The sequence below is a fragment of the Sylvia atricapilla genome, chromosome 3 (genome assembly GCF_009819655.1).
Source record: "Sylvia atricapilla isolate bSylAtr1 chromosome 3, bSylAtr1.pri, whole genome shotgun sequence".
NCBI lineage: Eukaryota > Metazoa > Chordata > Aves > Passeriformes > Sylviidae > Sylvia > Sylvia atricapilla.
Genome location: NC_089142.1, coordinates 44926501 through 44944562, shown reverse-complemented (window position 1 = coordinate 44944562; position 18062 = coordinate 44926501). Strand labels below are relative to the sequence as shown.

Sequence of the window (18062 nt, the reverse complement as noted above, 5' to 3'; positions counted from 1 at the left end):
GAAACACAGTGGGAAAATTCCCTGCAGTTAGAGGCCTCACCTGTGACAACCTTCCCCAGGACAGCACTCCTAAGAGCAAAAAAGGACATTCAACAGCCCTGAAACAAGGTTTGTTCCTTTGTGAGAGACAAGAGCAAGTCTCACATGCAAAAGCCTGCTTCCTCACAGAAGACAATAAGCTGATTTGGGAGTCGCTACCTGGTAGATGCATTTGGGAAGGAAGCTGGGCAGACCCAGGCACAGTGAACCTGATAAATGCGGACATGTCCTTAGAGAGGATGACAAGGCAATATCTCTTAATTTAATAAATTGTTTCTGACAAACTGATTGCTATATCAACCAGGTAAAACAGTGTACAAATTATAATTGAAAATGCATGCAGTTCTTCTAGCTGATGCAAGAGACGCAAAAATATTAACAAGTCTCTTAAAACTTATCAGGACTGAGAACTTTGCCAAAATCTGCAGAACTAATTGATGATCAGGATAAAACAGGAACACTGAGAGAAGAAAAATGAGTCATTGCAGAAAAGCTAAATGAGTTCTTTACATTGATTCATGCCCACTCTGGAAGCAACTGGGAGATCTCAATGTGACAGCATTCTCCAGGGAAGGCTCATCACAGCCATCTGTCCAAAACTGAAGCAATTACAAACAACTTTAAGAAACAACCTGGCAAAACAAAGAGCAACCAATCACCAGACTGGATAATTATCCAACAGCTCTAAAAGCACTAATCAATTAAATAGCTTAATTACTAACAGCACTATACAACCTCCTAAAACTGTAACAAACATGAGAAGATTCCAAGTGAGAATAAAGTCTGGTGTCTGGACCAGATAAATTAGTAAAGAGCACAAAAAAAAGAACAAAAAAATATGAGCGGACAGCCAGATAAACATGATCAACTTTAAGACTTCTAATTTCTTACTTACACATTAACTGAGTTCTTGAAGGGATTACCAAAAATGCATAAAAAAAGACCCATCTGATACCACCCATGTGACTTTCCAGAAGACTTTAAACAAAGTCACTCAACAAAATCCTAGTGAAACTGAGGAGTCATGCTGTAAGGGAGAATGTCTTGGTATAGATAAATGATTAGAGGATGTAAAGCAGAGTAAATTAGCAGTTTCTGCAATGGTGGGATATGACCAATGGAATTCCCAAAGTTTCGTGCTGGGATCTGCTATATTCAATTTGTCTATAAACACAGAAAATAGGCAGCAGCAGTGATATGGAAGAACGTATTGCTTTCACTATGATATTCGAAGTACCAAAGATGAAGGCTGACAGAAGAGCAGAAAATGAATTGAGTCACTTGGTAATAAAATAGCAGATGAAATTTAAATGCATGAATTTAAACAGGAAAGGATCTGTGGAAAAGAACAGAGCAAGCATATCTTCATGTATAAAATTACAGCCTTTGAACCAACCATAACCACCTATAGAGCAATCTGGGAGTTAATGACAGAGTTTAATGAGCACAGATCAAGAAAGCAAATAAAATATTGCGAATTATAGGGAAATAAATTTTTGCAGGCATATAAATCTATGATATGGCCACATCTTAAGTGCCGTGTTCTGGTTTCCTCCTATCAAAAAAAGAGACAGGAATCAGGATTGGAAAACGTAATGAAAAAGCAACACATATATACCATGGCATGGAACAATCTCTGAGAAAGGGCAAAGTAAGCAAGGACTCCTCAGCATGGAAAAGACGTTACTTGAGGAGGGTAGGATAAACATCTAGAAAATCAAGGGAGGTGTGAAACAAACAATGGGCTTCACCACATTTGCAGTACAAAACCAGAAGGCATCAAATAAAGACAGTGAAGGCCAAATTCAAAACAGCCAAAAGGAATTGTTTGCTATGCAACTCCTTGTCAATGGATCTTTAACACGTTAAAAGTTTATATGGGGTAAAAGAGAGACTGTAGAATTCCATAGAAAAGAAGTCAGCTGAGGTGTTTCCAAAGTAGAAAGGGTCGGCAGTTTGGTAAATACACACAGGAAGTATCATACATGCCTGCTCCATTTTTACTGTCCTCTAGACATCTGAATCTCAGCACTGCCGAGTATCAAGAGCAGATCAGATGAACTGTTCATGTGATCCAATGTAATTATTATTTTGCTGAATAGGCAATTACTGCATCCAATGATGTCAGATTGTTAAACCACCCGATTTCAAATTAAATGCTTCCCAATTTCAAAATTAGGCTACACTAAAGTGTAAGGGGACCTTTCTATACAACAGGCATAAGATTGCTTCTATACAAATTTTAGTATCACACCCTGTGTTTGTGCTCTTACAACTGAAAATAGACTCCTAACGGACAAACCATTACACGGAAGCTGGCAGGGCCCCAAAATACTACCTAAGCTCAGGTACTGCCAGACTTATTGACAGAAGTTACTGTCCTATTTAGGCAATGTCCCTGTTCCAAAAACATGGCTTGCTTGTGACTCGTGACATTAACCACAGCCCAAGAAAGTCACTCTATGTAGTTTATCTGGTAAGCTTAGAGATTATAATGATGTGGGAAAGTGGAACAGAACCCTGCCAATAGATTTCTTGAGATGAGCAAAAGTCTACGATGATGACTAGAAAGAGAATCATGCAGAGCTTATCCTGCAAGACAGAGGCTCTGCACAAACACTTCTGACAGTTTTCACAGCATGTGGCAACCACCAAGGATTTTTTTGTTACTCCACACAGGTCCAAAGGCAACCATGAACACATACTTCAGATATGTGTAAAAGCCCAGTTTCCCAGTCCTATCCTGAAGATGCAGCTTTTCCAGTCCTCTCTATTCCCTACCTAAGACTATTACACGTGGTTTTTATTATGAAGTCTTGCCAACTCAATTTCCCCAAACTCTGTCTCATAGAGTTGAATCATTACTCTCCCATTTCTTCTGACTCTTTCCCCCAAGAGAGAATAAGAGCTGAGAAAAAAATGGAAAAGAGCTGTAACTGCAGTGTGGAGCAAAGAACAGAGACTATTTTGGTTGCAACTGTGGAATTCAGCATGTGGTGTGGTTGCAAGTCATTAATCCTGTTTCCAGTGCTCCCATTTTTCCTTTCACAGTATTTAATACTTTTATTTAAAGTCACAGTTATGATAGCCCTTGAGAAAGCCTGAATGCTGGTTTTCCTCTATTTTTCCCGTTTGTTTCTAGCTGCTATGACTGCCAATAAAAACCTGATACGACAAAATTTGCAACCTGAAAAACACACAGACACACACACCCCTCCTTTCTTCACATATCAGTTTTCAGTCCTGAAGATTTTTAATGTTTCAATAATGATGATTTTTCCTTCTCTTTGATTCTTCCCATAGTAGACAATTTTACTCACACTGCTGCTACTTCATTTCTTTTCAACACATATCAACTCACACTGTAACTCACTTGCTGTGGGCATTTTCAAAAAAAGATAAGCAGTGCCAACTACACCTCAGGAAAAAACACTTGCACTCCTCACAGCTCAAGGGTTTATTATATACTACAGAAAAAAGTGGTGCATTACATTATCTGTGTCCTTCTTTTTGTTTCTGCAGGGCTTCACTAAGCTGACAACTGACAATTGCACGCTTGTTTCAAAACTGCAGTAAGAAATAATAATACAGAAGACATTGCATACATAATTAACACAATGTAATAGCTAAGTTGTTTTGTTTTTTTTTAATACACAAGCTACTTCTTTACTCATTTGTATTCTGATAAAACAACTGACAATTTAACACAAACTTCCATGCTAACCTTGTGAAGAAAGATGTATTTTAGGACCAATTAAGAGACAAATGAGAAGCTAAATTCTGAATACTAAAAATTAACAAACAATTTGAGGCAGATGTGAGCCTACAATTTATTATGATACAAAGCTATTATCTCAGGAACCTAGAAAAGCTACCCTTAAAATGCCAGATTAAGTTTAGGAGAAAGGTGTTACTTAATCAAAGATCCTTATTCTCAGTTCCATAATTTGTTGAGGTTTTAATACAATGGTCACAAGGAAGAACAACTATAAATCCAGGAAAATATAATGCCTTTGACATTTTTCATGTTATTTACATAGTATTTACATAGTATTTTACTAAAGTGTCTTTGAAGACTAAACTATGCAAGAGCAGTGTGAACCTAAAAATACTCAGATATGCTACAGAAGTGTTAATCAGCAGATATTTAGAAAAAGAGAAACAACTTTAATCTTTGTTCCTCTTCCATGTGCATTATCACAGAAAACAGGGATGCTGGTAAACAGGAAAGGAACCAATTATTTTTGTATTTGGCAGGAGAAAGAATATTGTTCAGCATAGCCAATCTAGTTACCTTAATTAACTCCCTTCAATGGTAGCAGCACAAAAGACCTCATTCCAACAAATCTTCAAGAATTACTAACTCCGGGATAAATTGTATAGGATAACTAAATGACTTCAAACTAGTTTGGATGCTGGACCAGCCAAGAAAGTTCCTTACTTTCAAGACTGGTCTTAATGTAATTTAACCTCCTATGTTTCGAAATCTTGTTCCACCTTTGAACATCTGTGCTTTAGATAAAAATTATTTTCTTCTTAAAACTTATCTGGCAACAGAACTGAGTTATTTGTCTTATATAGGGCACTCCACTCTCACCAATGCATCAATCTGTAAGACTGGGATCCTGCACCAAACTCCATGCTCCAGTAAATGTAAGAAAGATCACTGTGATATGGCAGGACAATAGACCAACACCCTCGGAGTTCTAAAAAAGTTGGCAGCAGCCATACTCAGAATTTTACTTTGCGATACAAGGCATTTTGACAAAGTCTACACATTTATTTCTACAGGAACATCCCGAATGTGGGTACTCCACGCATGCGGTTTCCTCTGGTAAAGGAGAGATACATTTTGATACCTTATGCAGTTAGAGAGTATGGGAAGATGACTGAGGGTAAAAAGATAATGGTATGGAAGTTACAGGGAAAAATACAGTTGTACTCTCTGGATGAACCTCTCACACAGAGTATGTGACCTCTCACACACTATGCAATCTAAGGAGGACCCAACAGAGGGTGGAATAGAGTGGAGACACTACGGCCAGGCACCGTGTAGAAACCCTTGCAGAGGAGGGAACTCAGTGGTATTTTCTAGCTGATAAGCCCCATAGCAGCTGAAAACCAAGGGAGATAAAGGAAAATGTCCTGCTCTTGAATCAGCAACTGTTATGAAATCATTCTACTTGGACTAACGCATGTCCCCATCCCAAGGTTATCTCGGGTACTATCCTGAGATATCCACTGCCTAGTACAACCACTCCTCACTGATTAAGAGGTATGACCAAAGCCACTCAAGTTCCACCTAAACATAAAGAAATAGTATAGATATTAGTTAAGAATGGAGAGAAATGGGGGAAGACTCCATTGTAACTTCTGGGATCAGTCAACAAGCTGAACGTGTCTTCTCCCTCATAGGGACACCTACTGTGTAAGAAATGTGATCTCTACATGCTGAATGATTGTCTCAGACCAGCTTTTATTGGGGATTAGAGCCTGTTAGTACATTGTTTTAAATTAATATATTGTTTTGAATGTATTTTTGCACTCTGATACTGTCACTGACAAGTCTCAAACCTTTCACAATTCTGTTAATAAAGAGTGTTTGTTATTCTGCAAACTGTTAATGTGAGTCCTTCAAGGCCACTGCCCATTGCCCGCAGCAGATAAAGGAGGAGACCCAAGAGGAGGTTTCTCTGTCAGGTGTGCGACCCTGAATAAGTCAATGGAATAGATCCAGTGGGACTGCTTAGTGAAGGGTCCCCTAATGGGACACTGACAGACTGGTTGGGCACATGGATTGCCTGGGGCTCTGACAGACTAATCAAGCACAAAGGGTTTGAGTAAATCTCCCCTTTTTACATGACAGTGAGGACCATATTTTCCTGTGCTTTCATATTGCTGAGTTCTAGAAAAGTCATACTTCTTTTGCAGGTGAAGACAGGAGAAAGCTCAACATTTTCCTCCTATTAAATATTTAAATAGCTTTTTGCTTTAAAAAAGATTTCTCAAAACTAGGAAAAAAAAAGGTACTTAAAGGACTGTTTCTACACATGGATAGACAACTTAATCAACAATCCTCTGTATTGCTTTGAATTTTTAATCTAAATTATTTCATTACAATTATTTACTACCTAGAAATGCTGTCAACCATTTAAAATTTTTATTTGGTAAATGCATAAAAATAGGTCACTGAAAACAAGCTTATACACAATAATACATAGACACATCAGAGGATTAATATATAAAAATCAAGAGATGAAAAACTGACCTGCTGCTTCTGGTATTTATTTAGTAGGGCTAAAAATAAGATGTAACATCTGGAGCAGTCTGCTAAAGCTGCACAGAAGTCATTGTAGGTAGAAAGTTTGCTATAAAGAAAAAAAAATATAAATGAACAAAAGGACATTTTTCCACAACACATTTTCTAGAAAGTCACTTTTGACTCTCAGAGCTGTATTTTCTAACAAATGAAGTGAATGCCAATACTCTGACTTCTAGCAGAGGCATGTACAGTTATATAAGATCACAACAGAAGCCCAGCTATCCTTGCCACAGTGAATTACGGGAAGAAGCAAACATAAGGAGCTTCCCAACCTGCTTGCCATATGGGCACAGTATGCTAACACCAGCATTTCTTAGTGCTAAATGGGAGAACTGAATTTCAAGATGATGTGCAAAGTCAGACAAGAAGATATAAGGGGTCCCTTCCTAGTGCACATCTAGTAGAGTCCAGCAACAGCACTAAGAGAAAACATCTCTTACCAGCAAATACAGAGAATGTGCCTCCTTGCAGGCAGGATTTATCTCTGCACATTTCTTAACAGCTGTTCCAGTCCTACACTGCTCACCTTGACCACTGCCAAAACAGGGAACTGGACATGCTTTGGTCACACCAGAAAAATGCAATAATAGAGCACGCTAGGATAACATCTTACTTCTCATGTAGTCAAAACCAGAAAAGATCTGTGTTGATGCTCAATTACAACTAATTACTGGAAGATTTACAGTCTTATTGAATGAATAATCTGAATAGATTGAAGGCATTCTCTACAAAGAAGCTGCCTAAAGTTGATTGAGAGAACAATCATTCTGTATTACTAGAAGACAAAACAGAATTCAAATCTCAGCTCTGTACTGCATAGTTTAATTTCTTTGTGACTGCAATTTCCAGGAAGCTAATTAAATTGATTTTATGGCTAATTTGTATTCTTGGAGCATGCAGTTATAATCTTAAGGAAAAAAATTGAAGCAGTAGGAAACTTTAAGTAAGGTAAGTTATTTTTTCTCCATATTGAATTCTATATTAAGTAAATGTCCTTATCACGATTACACTTAATTACAACCCCATTATCCTACTTTTCATGGCATTTTCCAATTAAAGGAAATGCTCCCTCCTCAGAAGAAGTAAATATGCTCAAAGTGCTGCAATCATTGCTAGAGCTCATTTTTAGGAACAAAACTGGAGAGAGATGTGACCAAGGTGGCATGGAATTGAGGAGGCCATTCACATGCTTTACAGGTAGCACAAACAGAAAAGGAGCAGATTTGCCTGGTTTCAGCTGTGGGGAGGAAGGAATGCCAGCCCCTTACGCAGCCACTACTCAAAGCACAAGTCAGCCTCACATAGAAAGGCGAATGTAGTGGATAATCTGGAGGAGCTGAACAGGAGGAGAAGTCCATAACAGAATCTCATTGAACACAGAGCCACAGGCAACACGACTCAATGCAGTAACAAAGCAGCAATGGCAAACATTTCATCCAGCACATCATTAATAAACTGTGTTTATAATTCAACTACTCCTGAAATTACCAACAACCAATTCCTAACTTCTTCAAAATCTTTACATTGTTTGCAAGTCCATTTAGCACTGAATACTGCAAGCTGATGCCTGGTAACTGGAAGACTGAGAAACTATTCAGACTACAAAATTATCTTTTTGGTGACTAACTCATACTGATCTCCCTCTAAAAAGCACAATTTGGGAAGCAGCAGTTGGCTGCTCATAAAACTGAGATTCTTTCAGCACTTCCATCTGCACACTCAAGCCCTGATTCCAGGGATTAATCTCCTCGAACATTCTGTAACAGCTCAAAACAATGAACACTGGCCTCATTTTCTCTCTTGTATTTTATTTCACAATACAGAGTTCCTTGTGTAATTTCTCTCATTAATTTTTTTTCAAACATGACCTAAACCAGGATTAATAAATACCTAATAATTTACGCAGCTTTAAAATACAAGAAATGGTACTTTAAAAAACTCAATCAGAATCTGCGGGATCAAAGAATGACACACTACAACAAAATATTTTTCACGGGGATGATGAATCCAAGTCTGCATGGCCACAATTAAACAATTCTGTATTAACAGAGACACAATCAGCACGCAGTATCATTAAAAGCTACACAGAGGTTTTAAAAGAAGAGTTCAATGTAAATCTTCCACTCTTAGTGCTTGATCCTGCCTCCTTGGAGGCTACTCAAGCAGGAAGGCGGAGCTGCCCGCAGGCAGCACTGTGCTCACACGTACCTGAGGACCCTGACAACGCAGATGCACACGTCCTTGTCGCTGCTGCGCTGCTCCAGCGCCACGCAGAGCTCGGGGATGGCAGCGCTGTCGCTGAGCCGGCGCCGCGCCACGGCGCAGTCAGCCAGGATCCGCAGAGTGGCCGTCAGCTGCACACGGAGCGTTGGAACATTTATTAACCACGGCTGCTCGCAGCAGAATATGCTGGTGTGAAAACTCAGTAAAGCTCAGGTCTCGCATATAGCATCTAAGGCAGTCTGCATGCCCTGCCAATATTCTGCATGTAGGTAAAAACCACTAAATAACAACAGGAACACGAGCACGACGTGTATTTGGGATAACTGTTCGAAAATGTAAGATTGATACTGGTCTTTGCCTGCATGTAACCTTCTTCTGTGAGGGACACATGATCTTTCATATGCTTTAAACTCTTGCATGTGTACAGCTAGGTACCAACTGGAATTAGGTGAAGTGCTGTAGATGGTTAAAGTAATTTTTTTTTTGTAATTCTTCAAAAAATCTTAGTACTGCAAATTCATGTTTAAGTCTTGAAAATACCAATATATATTTTGATGATAACTTTAACCTGCAAACTAAAATGAACTGAATTTAAAATACAGACTTATTCCAATTTAAAAATTTTACGTTAATCAAAATCAAGAGAAATCCACTGTTTGAACAACAAAAAATGCAAAGCTTAAGCGCTCAAGTCAATTTGAAGAAACCAAAATATTTTCAGATTATACTGTTCTATTTCAAGGAGCTTAAAGCATAATCTAACACTTGTAGATGTACCAAATGCATCACCTATTGCATATTTTAAAATATTCTGGTTCCCTTCCAAGGCAAGAGTATTCAAATAACAAGGTCAGACAGGCAATGACATGTAAGTTAATTTTGATCTAATCCAGAACCAACTACAAAATGAATGTGAAGTCACTCAGTCTTATGTGAATATGGGAATTCTTCAAATTTTTCTTATTCGAAGTGAAGTTATTAACTTCAATTTGATTTTGAATGTAGTTTGATAAGGCACAAAAACTATCTGTTCAAATTGTTTCTTATCAAAAAAACCTCAGGAAATTAAAAATTTTATCACTAAATTGGACTGCTTATCCATTGGTATGTAATAGCTAATTTTTATGAAAAACTCTTGACAAAGAGCAGGTTAAGATGTTGTTTTTCAGTTTTTCCACACAGGACTCTGCATATTCTATCCATTCTCCAGCAGCTTTCAAATTTGCTGTCCTACTTCAACAAATCTGACAGCAGAGTAAAATTCTTCAGCAACCCCCATGCTTTTCTGTAATGGAGTAACAGGCGATGCACATGTCAAAATGGAGAAGCAAGACATGGGGGAAAAAAAAACATGTGATAATGTGATATGTGAATGGATTTAACTTCAGCACTAAAAATACAATTTATACTATACCCATAATACAGAGAATCTGAACCTACAGAAGCCTTATTTGCTTCATATCACTCATATTTTAAGAGGAAAGCTCGAGTTTTTTATTATTTGAACTGAACAACTGCAAAAAAAATTTCCAGATGCACATTCCTTTTAAGGTCATGATGTTTCAAAAATCAATATAATACTAGTGATATATTCTAATAAATACATTCTGATCAAATACTTTGCTTTTCAAAAGTTTTGGTAGAAAAATCCCTGTCACATGCAAGAGAGACAGGCAACTCCATTCAGTGCTCATGTACAAGATGTTCACAGTCAGCCTAGGATGGTATTTCTTGAATTCTAGCTAAGCTTCAATAGAGACAATAAAGGAAATTAATGACAAGCCACATATTAAAAGTGTTGTTCAAACCCAAACAAGAGTTTTCACTGCAGCAAAGAGACTCATATATTGGATAATGGAAAAAAAGATCAGTGCATAATGGTACAGAGGTCTCCAAAAATAGAGTAAAATTTTCCAATGCCTGATACAGTTAGATGGTTCAAAATCCTCAAGCAGTAAATTCCATCAAGAGCCACCCTCAGACCTCAGACAAAGACAGGCTGGAAAGGAAAAGCAATGCAAAATAACATACACCTAAACGTGCAAGAAAACAGTATTCAGCAGCTCACAGAAGTCTGTATCCAAAAAACACAGTTAACATGCAACTGAAATTTGAAGAGTACAGTCTAAAAATTAATAATAGAAGCTAGCCAGATAACAGCTGAATTCTAGAGATATTGTGATTGCTTCAAGCAGACCCTATGTTCCAGGGAGAATGCATAACAATTGTCTTTAGCAATCCCCATCAGCCCTACTCCTTATGTTGCCATATGAAAGATCAAATTCACCCAAACAGAAAATGTAACTGCTGACAAATGCTATTTTTAAAGAAGACATTTAAGTGCCTTTCAATTAAGGAACACGGAGTACTTAATAAATCTTAACAGTGACTCTTCAAAAATATTGGGTTTCGAATCAGCATCACTATATTTTGTATAAATATTAACAGACTATTTTAAGCAGCATAAAATTAATCAAAGATGAACTTTGTTTCATGTCCTCTGTTAAGGAAAAAAAAGTATTTCCAACATTTGATTCTTGTATTGTATGACTTCTGCAAAAAATCCACTGTGGAAGAATGAAGAAATCAGATAGGGACTTTATTCCCACAAAAAGGATGTAGCAAGATCATGTATAACACTGCCATCTGGTGATTGTGCAATTATACAGTTAAAGAAAGAAGAGTTGGTCCCAATTTAATGGGATACTTCAGTTACCAAGGTGAAGAGACAGCAGAACTTCCTTCAGAGACCACTGTGACTATTTAAAATGGTTTTCTCCTCCAATATAATTTGCTTGCTATAACTAAAGACATTATTTCTGTACATCACTGGCTATTTGATCTGTTGCTGTAAGATGCAGCATGCTACAAAAACTTTATTCCGAAGACATCGATCACAGGAGAAAATTTCTTCAATCATCCCTTAAAACAGAACTACTCGTTCACCTGTCCATGATGACTGACCAGTTAACTCACATGAAGGAAGTAGTGCACACAGATTTGTTGAAGGAACCGATATGAGAAAGCCACAGAGGAATTCCACAGAAGTAGGAATCACTACTTTACTCACAAGAGGAAGAAAACTGAAGTATCTGTACTACTATAGAAGAGAACACAAACAAGTGAAAGAGCAATCTCAATAAGAGACAGCTGCCAGTACTGACTTCTCCATAAAACACTCAAGAACTTCTTAGAAACAGTCAGTCTATTCAAATGGTACAAGGCAGTTTTGCTACACTTCCATTTTTACCTTTTTACAAAAGAGCAGACATATGAGAGATTTTTAAAAGAAAGCATAAAATATAACGTTTTCCTTTCACACATTTGCAAACTAAACCCTTGATTAAAAAACCCTAAATTTATCTACAGGCAAATAATGGAAGAAAAATATTCCTGCAAAGTTGTAGAAAAGTTCAGAGAGCTAGTCAAAATCCTGGAAATAAACTGATTCATTAGTTTTATTACTAAGACTAAAAAAATTAGACAAAAATCATCAATAGTAATGTGATGATGTAAGCTGTTTTCTCATATAATTTCAATAAATATAAAATTCCGTACTAATAAATTAATAGAGAATTAAGGAAATCTGGCATAACTAGCAGACAAACCTAGTGCAAATGCTACCTCAGAAAACTGTCCAATATATTTTCCTATGACATACCTGAAAGTTTACAATTAAAGCATTCACTAATCATTACATCAATAACTTCCAAACAAACACCAGGAATCTTATCTGGCAAATCCTTGGTAAGCACAATACCCATCCCCCAGTGTTTCTAAAATGCATGGGTTTAAACAGTTTTAGGGCCAAGGATTAGTTTGCAGACCCACCACTGACCAAGGTGCTTTGTATGTGAAAACAGTTTTTAACCTGCTGCTTTCAAAAAATTCAAAAAGTGTTCACTTTTGCAACTACTTTTTCCTTACATTACAGTTCTTCAAAAACACTTTTTCAAAGAAACACAGCTGTATTCCCCTACACATTTTTAAAATGCATAATTCTTGTAATAAAAAGCCATTATTCTTGTAATAAAAAGCTTTTTGTAATCTCCTAGAGTACTGCAGAACCAGTTTGCATTAATTTTTTCAGTTTCAAGAATTTAGGTAGAGAACACATTTTTATCTGTTTACTACAATATCCAGAACACTGTCAGCACAATAAAGTAGTAATGAGAAACTGGTTTATTAGGGACCTAAAAATATCTCTATTAACTTCAGAATTTCTAAAGCCTTTAAAATTGACTACACACAAACATCTATGGTAATTAAATTAGGTCCTGAACAACTTCATTAAACTTCTTAAAAATAAGTCTATTGAAATATAGGTACAACTCTGTCAGTAGCACACAGGGTTAGCTTATCTCCTTTAATTAAATTTTTAATTTGCCCTTCAAGTACATACTTTTAGAAATAAAAGTAAATGCTAACCTGGACTAATAAGTGGCCCAACTTGTAGAAATATGTGTCATGTTCTTTTACGTTATTAATCTGCTTCAGTAAGTCCAGAAACATTTCAACAGCTCCTTTGCTGACCATTTTATAAAGGAGTCTATCCTTTTCAGACATGAATTTTATAGCTGCCATGCAATAGACAAGAGCCTCATTGTTTGTTTGTAGATCTCCATTCCACAGAACCTGCAACAAATAATCTAAAAGGAAAATCATTATTCAGAAAGTCTAATATTAAAATTTGCAGTTGATATAGTCCAGTCATTAAAGAGATTAACAACTGGAAAACACCCTCAGTTTGAACTCTTACATTTCTAATAAGTGGGCTAGAAAAATTGGATATTTGGACTGAAACCAAGAAATAATTATTGATGAATAAGAGAATGGGCTCAACTTTTGTTCTCCTAGACTTCAAGAACCAGTGTAAGCTGTAAACACATAGCAGGAATCATTGAAATCCTCAGTCAAGATATGGAGAAGTGATTATGTGTGCCTGGAATTTCATGTACTAATTCCCACTACTTCCTTAAAAATCAAATGCCTTAAAGCATCTCAAATGAAGCACTAAAAAGCACAGGGGCCTAATTCAACTCTCACATTTGAAATCTGTTCATAGCCTTTTAAGATTTACTTTTTATGTAGGTAAACCTGACATACATGAAGTTGACGAGTTTTGTTTTGTCAGACAACTGAAATGTTAAAATTTACAGTTAACACAAGCCCAGTCTATCTTCTGCAGTTAAATTGAGACATTCTGAATTTAGTGGGGGTATATTAAACAAATCCTAGCCAACTTTATAATTTTGAATTTCTAGTAAGTGATTCAAAGAGATACTTATTTCTGCTTCCTATGTTCCACTCAGTTCCTGTTGAACAAAAACATTTTCCTGGATCATTAAACTGAAGAGGTTTAATATTTTTTTTTTGTCTCAACTGAAGCTGAAAGTCTCTCTAAGTATATGTGTATATGAATGAAGTATACACACTCTAGGCTCTTATCCAAACTCCCACCCTCACCAGTTAAATCACTTGAGTTGTGGCAATGTGAAAACTCAATTTCAGGTTCCTGCTCTGCACGGTATCAAACAGAGTCTTGAACAGTAGTTGTCTACTCTGGGACGAAGGATCAACTTATTTCTTCTACTGGAGCTGCCATACTGTACATAAATTGTTCACATGGACAAAAGAAGAAAAAGAAATTGAATCTATTAACCCAGTGACTGCAACAGGAATCTGGGCAGCTGTGATAGGCCAGGGTCATTTCTTCTTCCAGGACAAGGTGGGCGCAAAACACAGTGAGTGAATGAACAAATAAAATGACCTCTACCAACACTCTTTCCTTCACTAGTTTTTAAAATACAAAGAAGAGCGAGTGAAAGAAAAGTGAATGAGGATGGAAATGAGAGCAAAATGTGCCTTGTTCAAATACTGTGTATGACGCTGATCTCTACAAAACTGTACTATCCAAAGTCATCCCAGCTGTTCTGTTTCCTGTTGATGCCTTGGGAAGGCTGACCTGAAACAGAGACAGAGCTAGACAATAAAGTATGTATTTTTTGAAAGGCGTTTAACAGTACATCTTGGGCAGGACAGGGCCTGACCAGGGCTACACCCAAGATGGACTGAAACTGGTCACAAAATGGCTAACCAGTCACAAGATTTTATGCAGTTTTTATAAGTTTTGGTCCATTTGCATATTGGGGTTTAATTGACCGATTACAGCTTCAGGTTGTGAAGGTCCCATCCTTCTGGCTCCTCCCTTCAGTCCACCATTGTTTATGCTGTTAGGCAGAAAGTTGTTCTTGGTCTTCAACAGGAAAAGGATTTGTTTTGTCTACCTACTCTGTGAAGAGAGCTTACTGGCACTTAATATTAGGCTCAGAATTACATCCCTAGGCAGCACAGAATCTGAAAAACATGAAAGCTAAAACTTAAGGCATCACTGTGAGTCCTTTCCTCACTACTTCAAAGACCTCTCTTTACTTCTGACAACAATCGTGTACTCAACTTTAAGACCACGAATACTCTCAACTATTTAAGAAAATACACACATATGCCTTAACCAATACACATGCAGTAACTGCTTGCAAGATCAAGGCCTATATTAATAAAACATACTAAAGTTTTAATGAAAGGAGTGACTATCAATCAACACTGAGTATCATTCACACACTTCCATTTTCTTTGTTTTTCTCATATTTGCAAGGGGCAGGGTGTGTGCATGACACAAACACTGTTACAACACAAAAGAGATCTTCAAGCCATTGCTGACAGTTCTCTAAAACCACTGGTTCAATGAGCAGCAGCAGCTATAAAAAATGTAAAAAAGCCAATTACTATTCTCAAGATCCTCCCTGATGATGGCCAACACCACAGTCAGAATTATTTCATTTCTATAAAATTTGGTGCAGACACAGCTTGAATTCTATAGACAGTTCTGCTCCATAAATCTCAAGGTGGATCCACTGGAGTTTGAAAAGACACCAGAAGGACTTATAAAAATAACTGAATGACAAAATACCTGTTCAAAGAGTTAAGAGGCTGAGATGCCTCAGTCTTAAAAAGGAGAAGACAGAGACAAGTGATAAAGACTGCATTTTAAAAAATCCTGAAGGTGAAAGGTAAGCTAACTGTACAAACTCTTACAAATCCTCCAAAACTACAAGCAGGGAGATAAAGAAAAATATATAGATTTAAAACAACACACAGAGAATTTCTGAAATTTGTTCTATGGCATTGTAAAGGCAGACAGAATCAAAAAAATCCAAAAAGGCAAATGAACAAAAGACATATAAACAGAGACAAAAAAGGGTAAGGCAGGGATGTACCATGCAATGTCCCTAAAAGAATCTAACAGTTCTGGATGCTGAAGTAGTGCTGGGGAAACAGACCACACACAGGTCCTGTGCTCCCCCAAACCCATCCTGTACCCATCACTACTTAGACACAGACTAATACTGGACTAGACCAACCATTACTTTCACCTAGGCAGGCAATTTTTACTCTCTGACTAAGTTAACTCTGAAAATGTTTTTTCAAAGAAGAGCAACTTTAACTGCTGAATTTCAACATCTAACTTACAGACAAGAAAGAATACATACCCAATAATGTATCATTTTGAATGATGAAATCATTTTTTTTGTTCCTACAAATTTTAAATGCTAGCTTGCAAACACTAAGAAGATTTTTTCCATCTACTTTCATCTGCAAAGAAATTAAAAGACATAAAATCACAACTAAAACCTGCACATAAAAATGCACCATACAGTCTACAAGTTCAGACATCATAGCAAACTTGTATTCCCACAGAATATCAAATTACAGCTGAAATCCTAACAATATATTAAACCAAACTGAAGATGTATGCAGAATTAAAGGAAACTGAAATATGTGAAACTCAGGTATTTTAAACTCAATTTAGCAAACTGTGCTGGCTTTATAATAACAGAGAGTATATCAATAACTTGCAGGATTTTTTTCTCCAATTCCCATACAAAGAAATTCTGTATGGAAAACAGTGATTTGGCATCTGTGGCCCTACCACAAGGACCACAAAGACTGTTGTACAACAGTACAAGTCATAATGAAATTTACTTGCTACCAGAAGCTACCAGAAAACAAGATCTGATGATGAGATATTGTGAAAGGGAAGTAAAGGTGGTAAAGATACAATGACATCTCTCTTCCTTTCCTCTGCATTTCAAGGACAATTTCTTCTAGGTTAATGATTTTTAAAAGATTGCATACAAAAATGTCTGTAAAGGAATCTTTCTTTTAATAAGTACCACTTAACATCTCAGTGGTATCTGAGTACATAACTGTATCTTCTGAATAAAATAACCTACCCTAACTTATAGGAGAACACATGACTCCCTCAACATACACACAAATTACTCAGATGCCTACAACACAGTGTTAGTCTTCTAAAGGGCATCCTTTCACCACTGACTATCCATACATGCTTTGTAGAACATGAACAAAGAAGTTCAAAGCACAAAATTTAATTGACAGTTTTAACCAGAAATACTAAAGCAAAATATTATTTACATTCACTCATTTTCAAAAAAAACCAAATACCTCTATTTTGGTATTTTCAGAACAAAGTCAAGATATTATTCAAAAACTTTTCCATGTGCGCATTTTAAAATCATTGGAGTTTCTAAATCCCTGCGTGTGTATCCCAGCTCAGGACACTGTGTCTTTTCCATGCCTATACAATATTCCTGCCACCATACACCCACTATCCTATTTTGTGCCCCTCCTTCCTCCCTCAGATATAACTTTTGTGCAGAAAATAGCTGCAAGTGCTGATCTAGATGGATGGGAACCAAGTATCTTTGTGGTAGTAAACTGTACTTAGGGAAGGTTTAGTTTAGACACAGTTTACTAGTATGAAATAAAAAATTAAATGCAAGTTGTAATCCATGACTTTGAGCTTTGCATCCTAACAAAGAGCATTTCAAAACACTTACAGCCAGAATAATCTTTGCCAGCTTCATGGAAAGTGGATCTGAATCAATGTCTACAAGTTTATATAATGTCTTCAGAAGGATGTTTCTTCTTTTGAATCTTTTCCCAAGCATATTTCCTTCATCCAATGCTTGATAAAGTTTGGTACAAGCTACACAAAGGTGATCTATATTGTCTTCTCCTTGAAGGGTGTAGGAAGGGAGAGAAAAATAAAAAATATTTATCAGTGCCACTTTATCCAGAGCATCCTAATACAATAAGAACAAAATAAAGAACAGGTTGCACAACATCAAAAATTAAGACACAAAATAAATGTCTTCACATGATAAGGTAATCCCCAGAAATAACTTTATTCTGCTTTTTCAAAAAACAGAGACTCAAGCCAAGAAATCATTAGCCAAAATAATGCTTACAGCTGAAATGAAACTCACCTTTGATGCTTAATAATCAGATTGGCCAAATGTCTACCAGGAAAATGTCTCTGAAAACACTCTTTAAAGCACACCACCGAACATTAGGTGTGAAGAAGGGAGAGTTAAGGAGCATTTTTCTCCTCATA

At 36.7% G+C, this 18062-nt stretch overlaps 1 protein-coding gene across 1 annotated transcript in view; it reads right to left on the bottom strand.

The window, feature by feature from the left end:
• ARMC2 (armadillo repeat containing 2) overlaps positions 1–18062 on the bottom strand; it is a 61379-nt gene that overhangs the window by 17872 nt on the left and 25445 nt on the right. Inside the window, exons 9-13 of the mRNA XM_066315226.1 lie at positions 17506–17684; positions 16135–16237; positions 13013–13233; positions 8570–8715; positions 6308–6407 (exon numbers count right to left, since the gene is read on the bottom strand). Of these exons, the coding sequence (XP_066171323.1) occupies positions 6308–6407; positions 8570–8715; positions 13013–13233; positions 16135–16237; positions 17506–17684 (749 nt within the window). The remainder of the gene's footprint in view (positions 1–6307; positions 6408–8569; positions 8716–13012; positions 13234–16134; positions 16238–17505; positions 17685–18062) is intronic.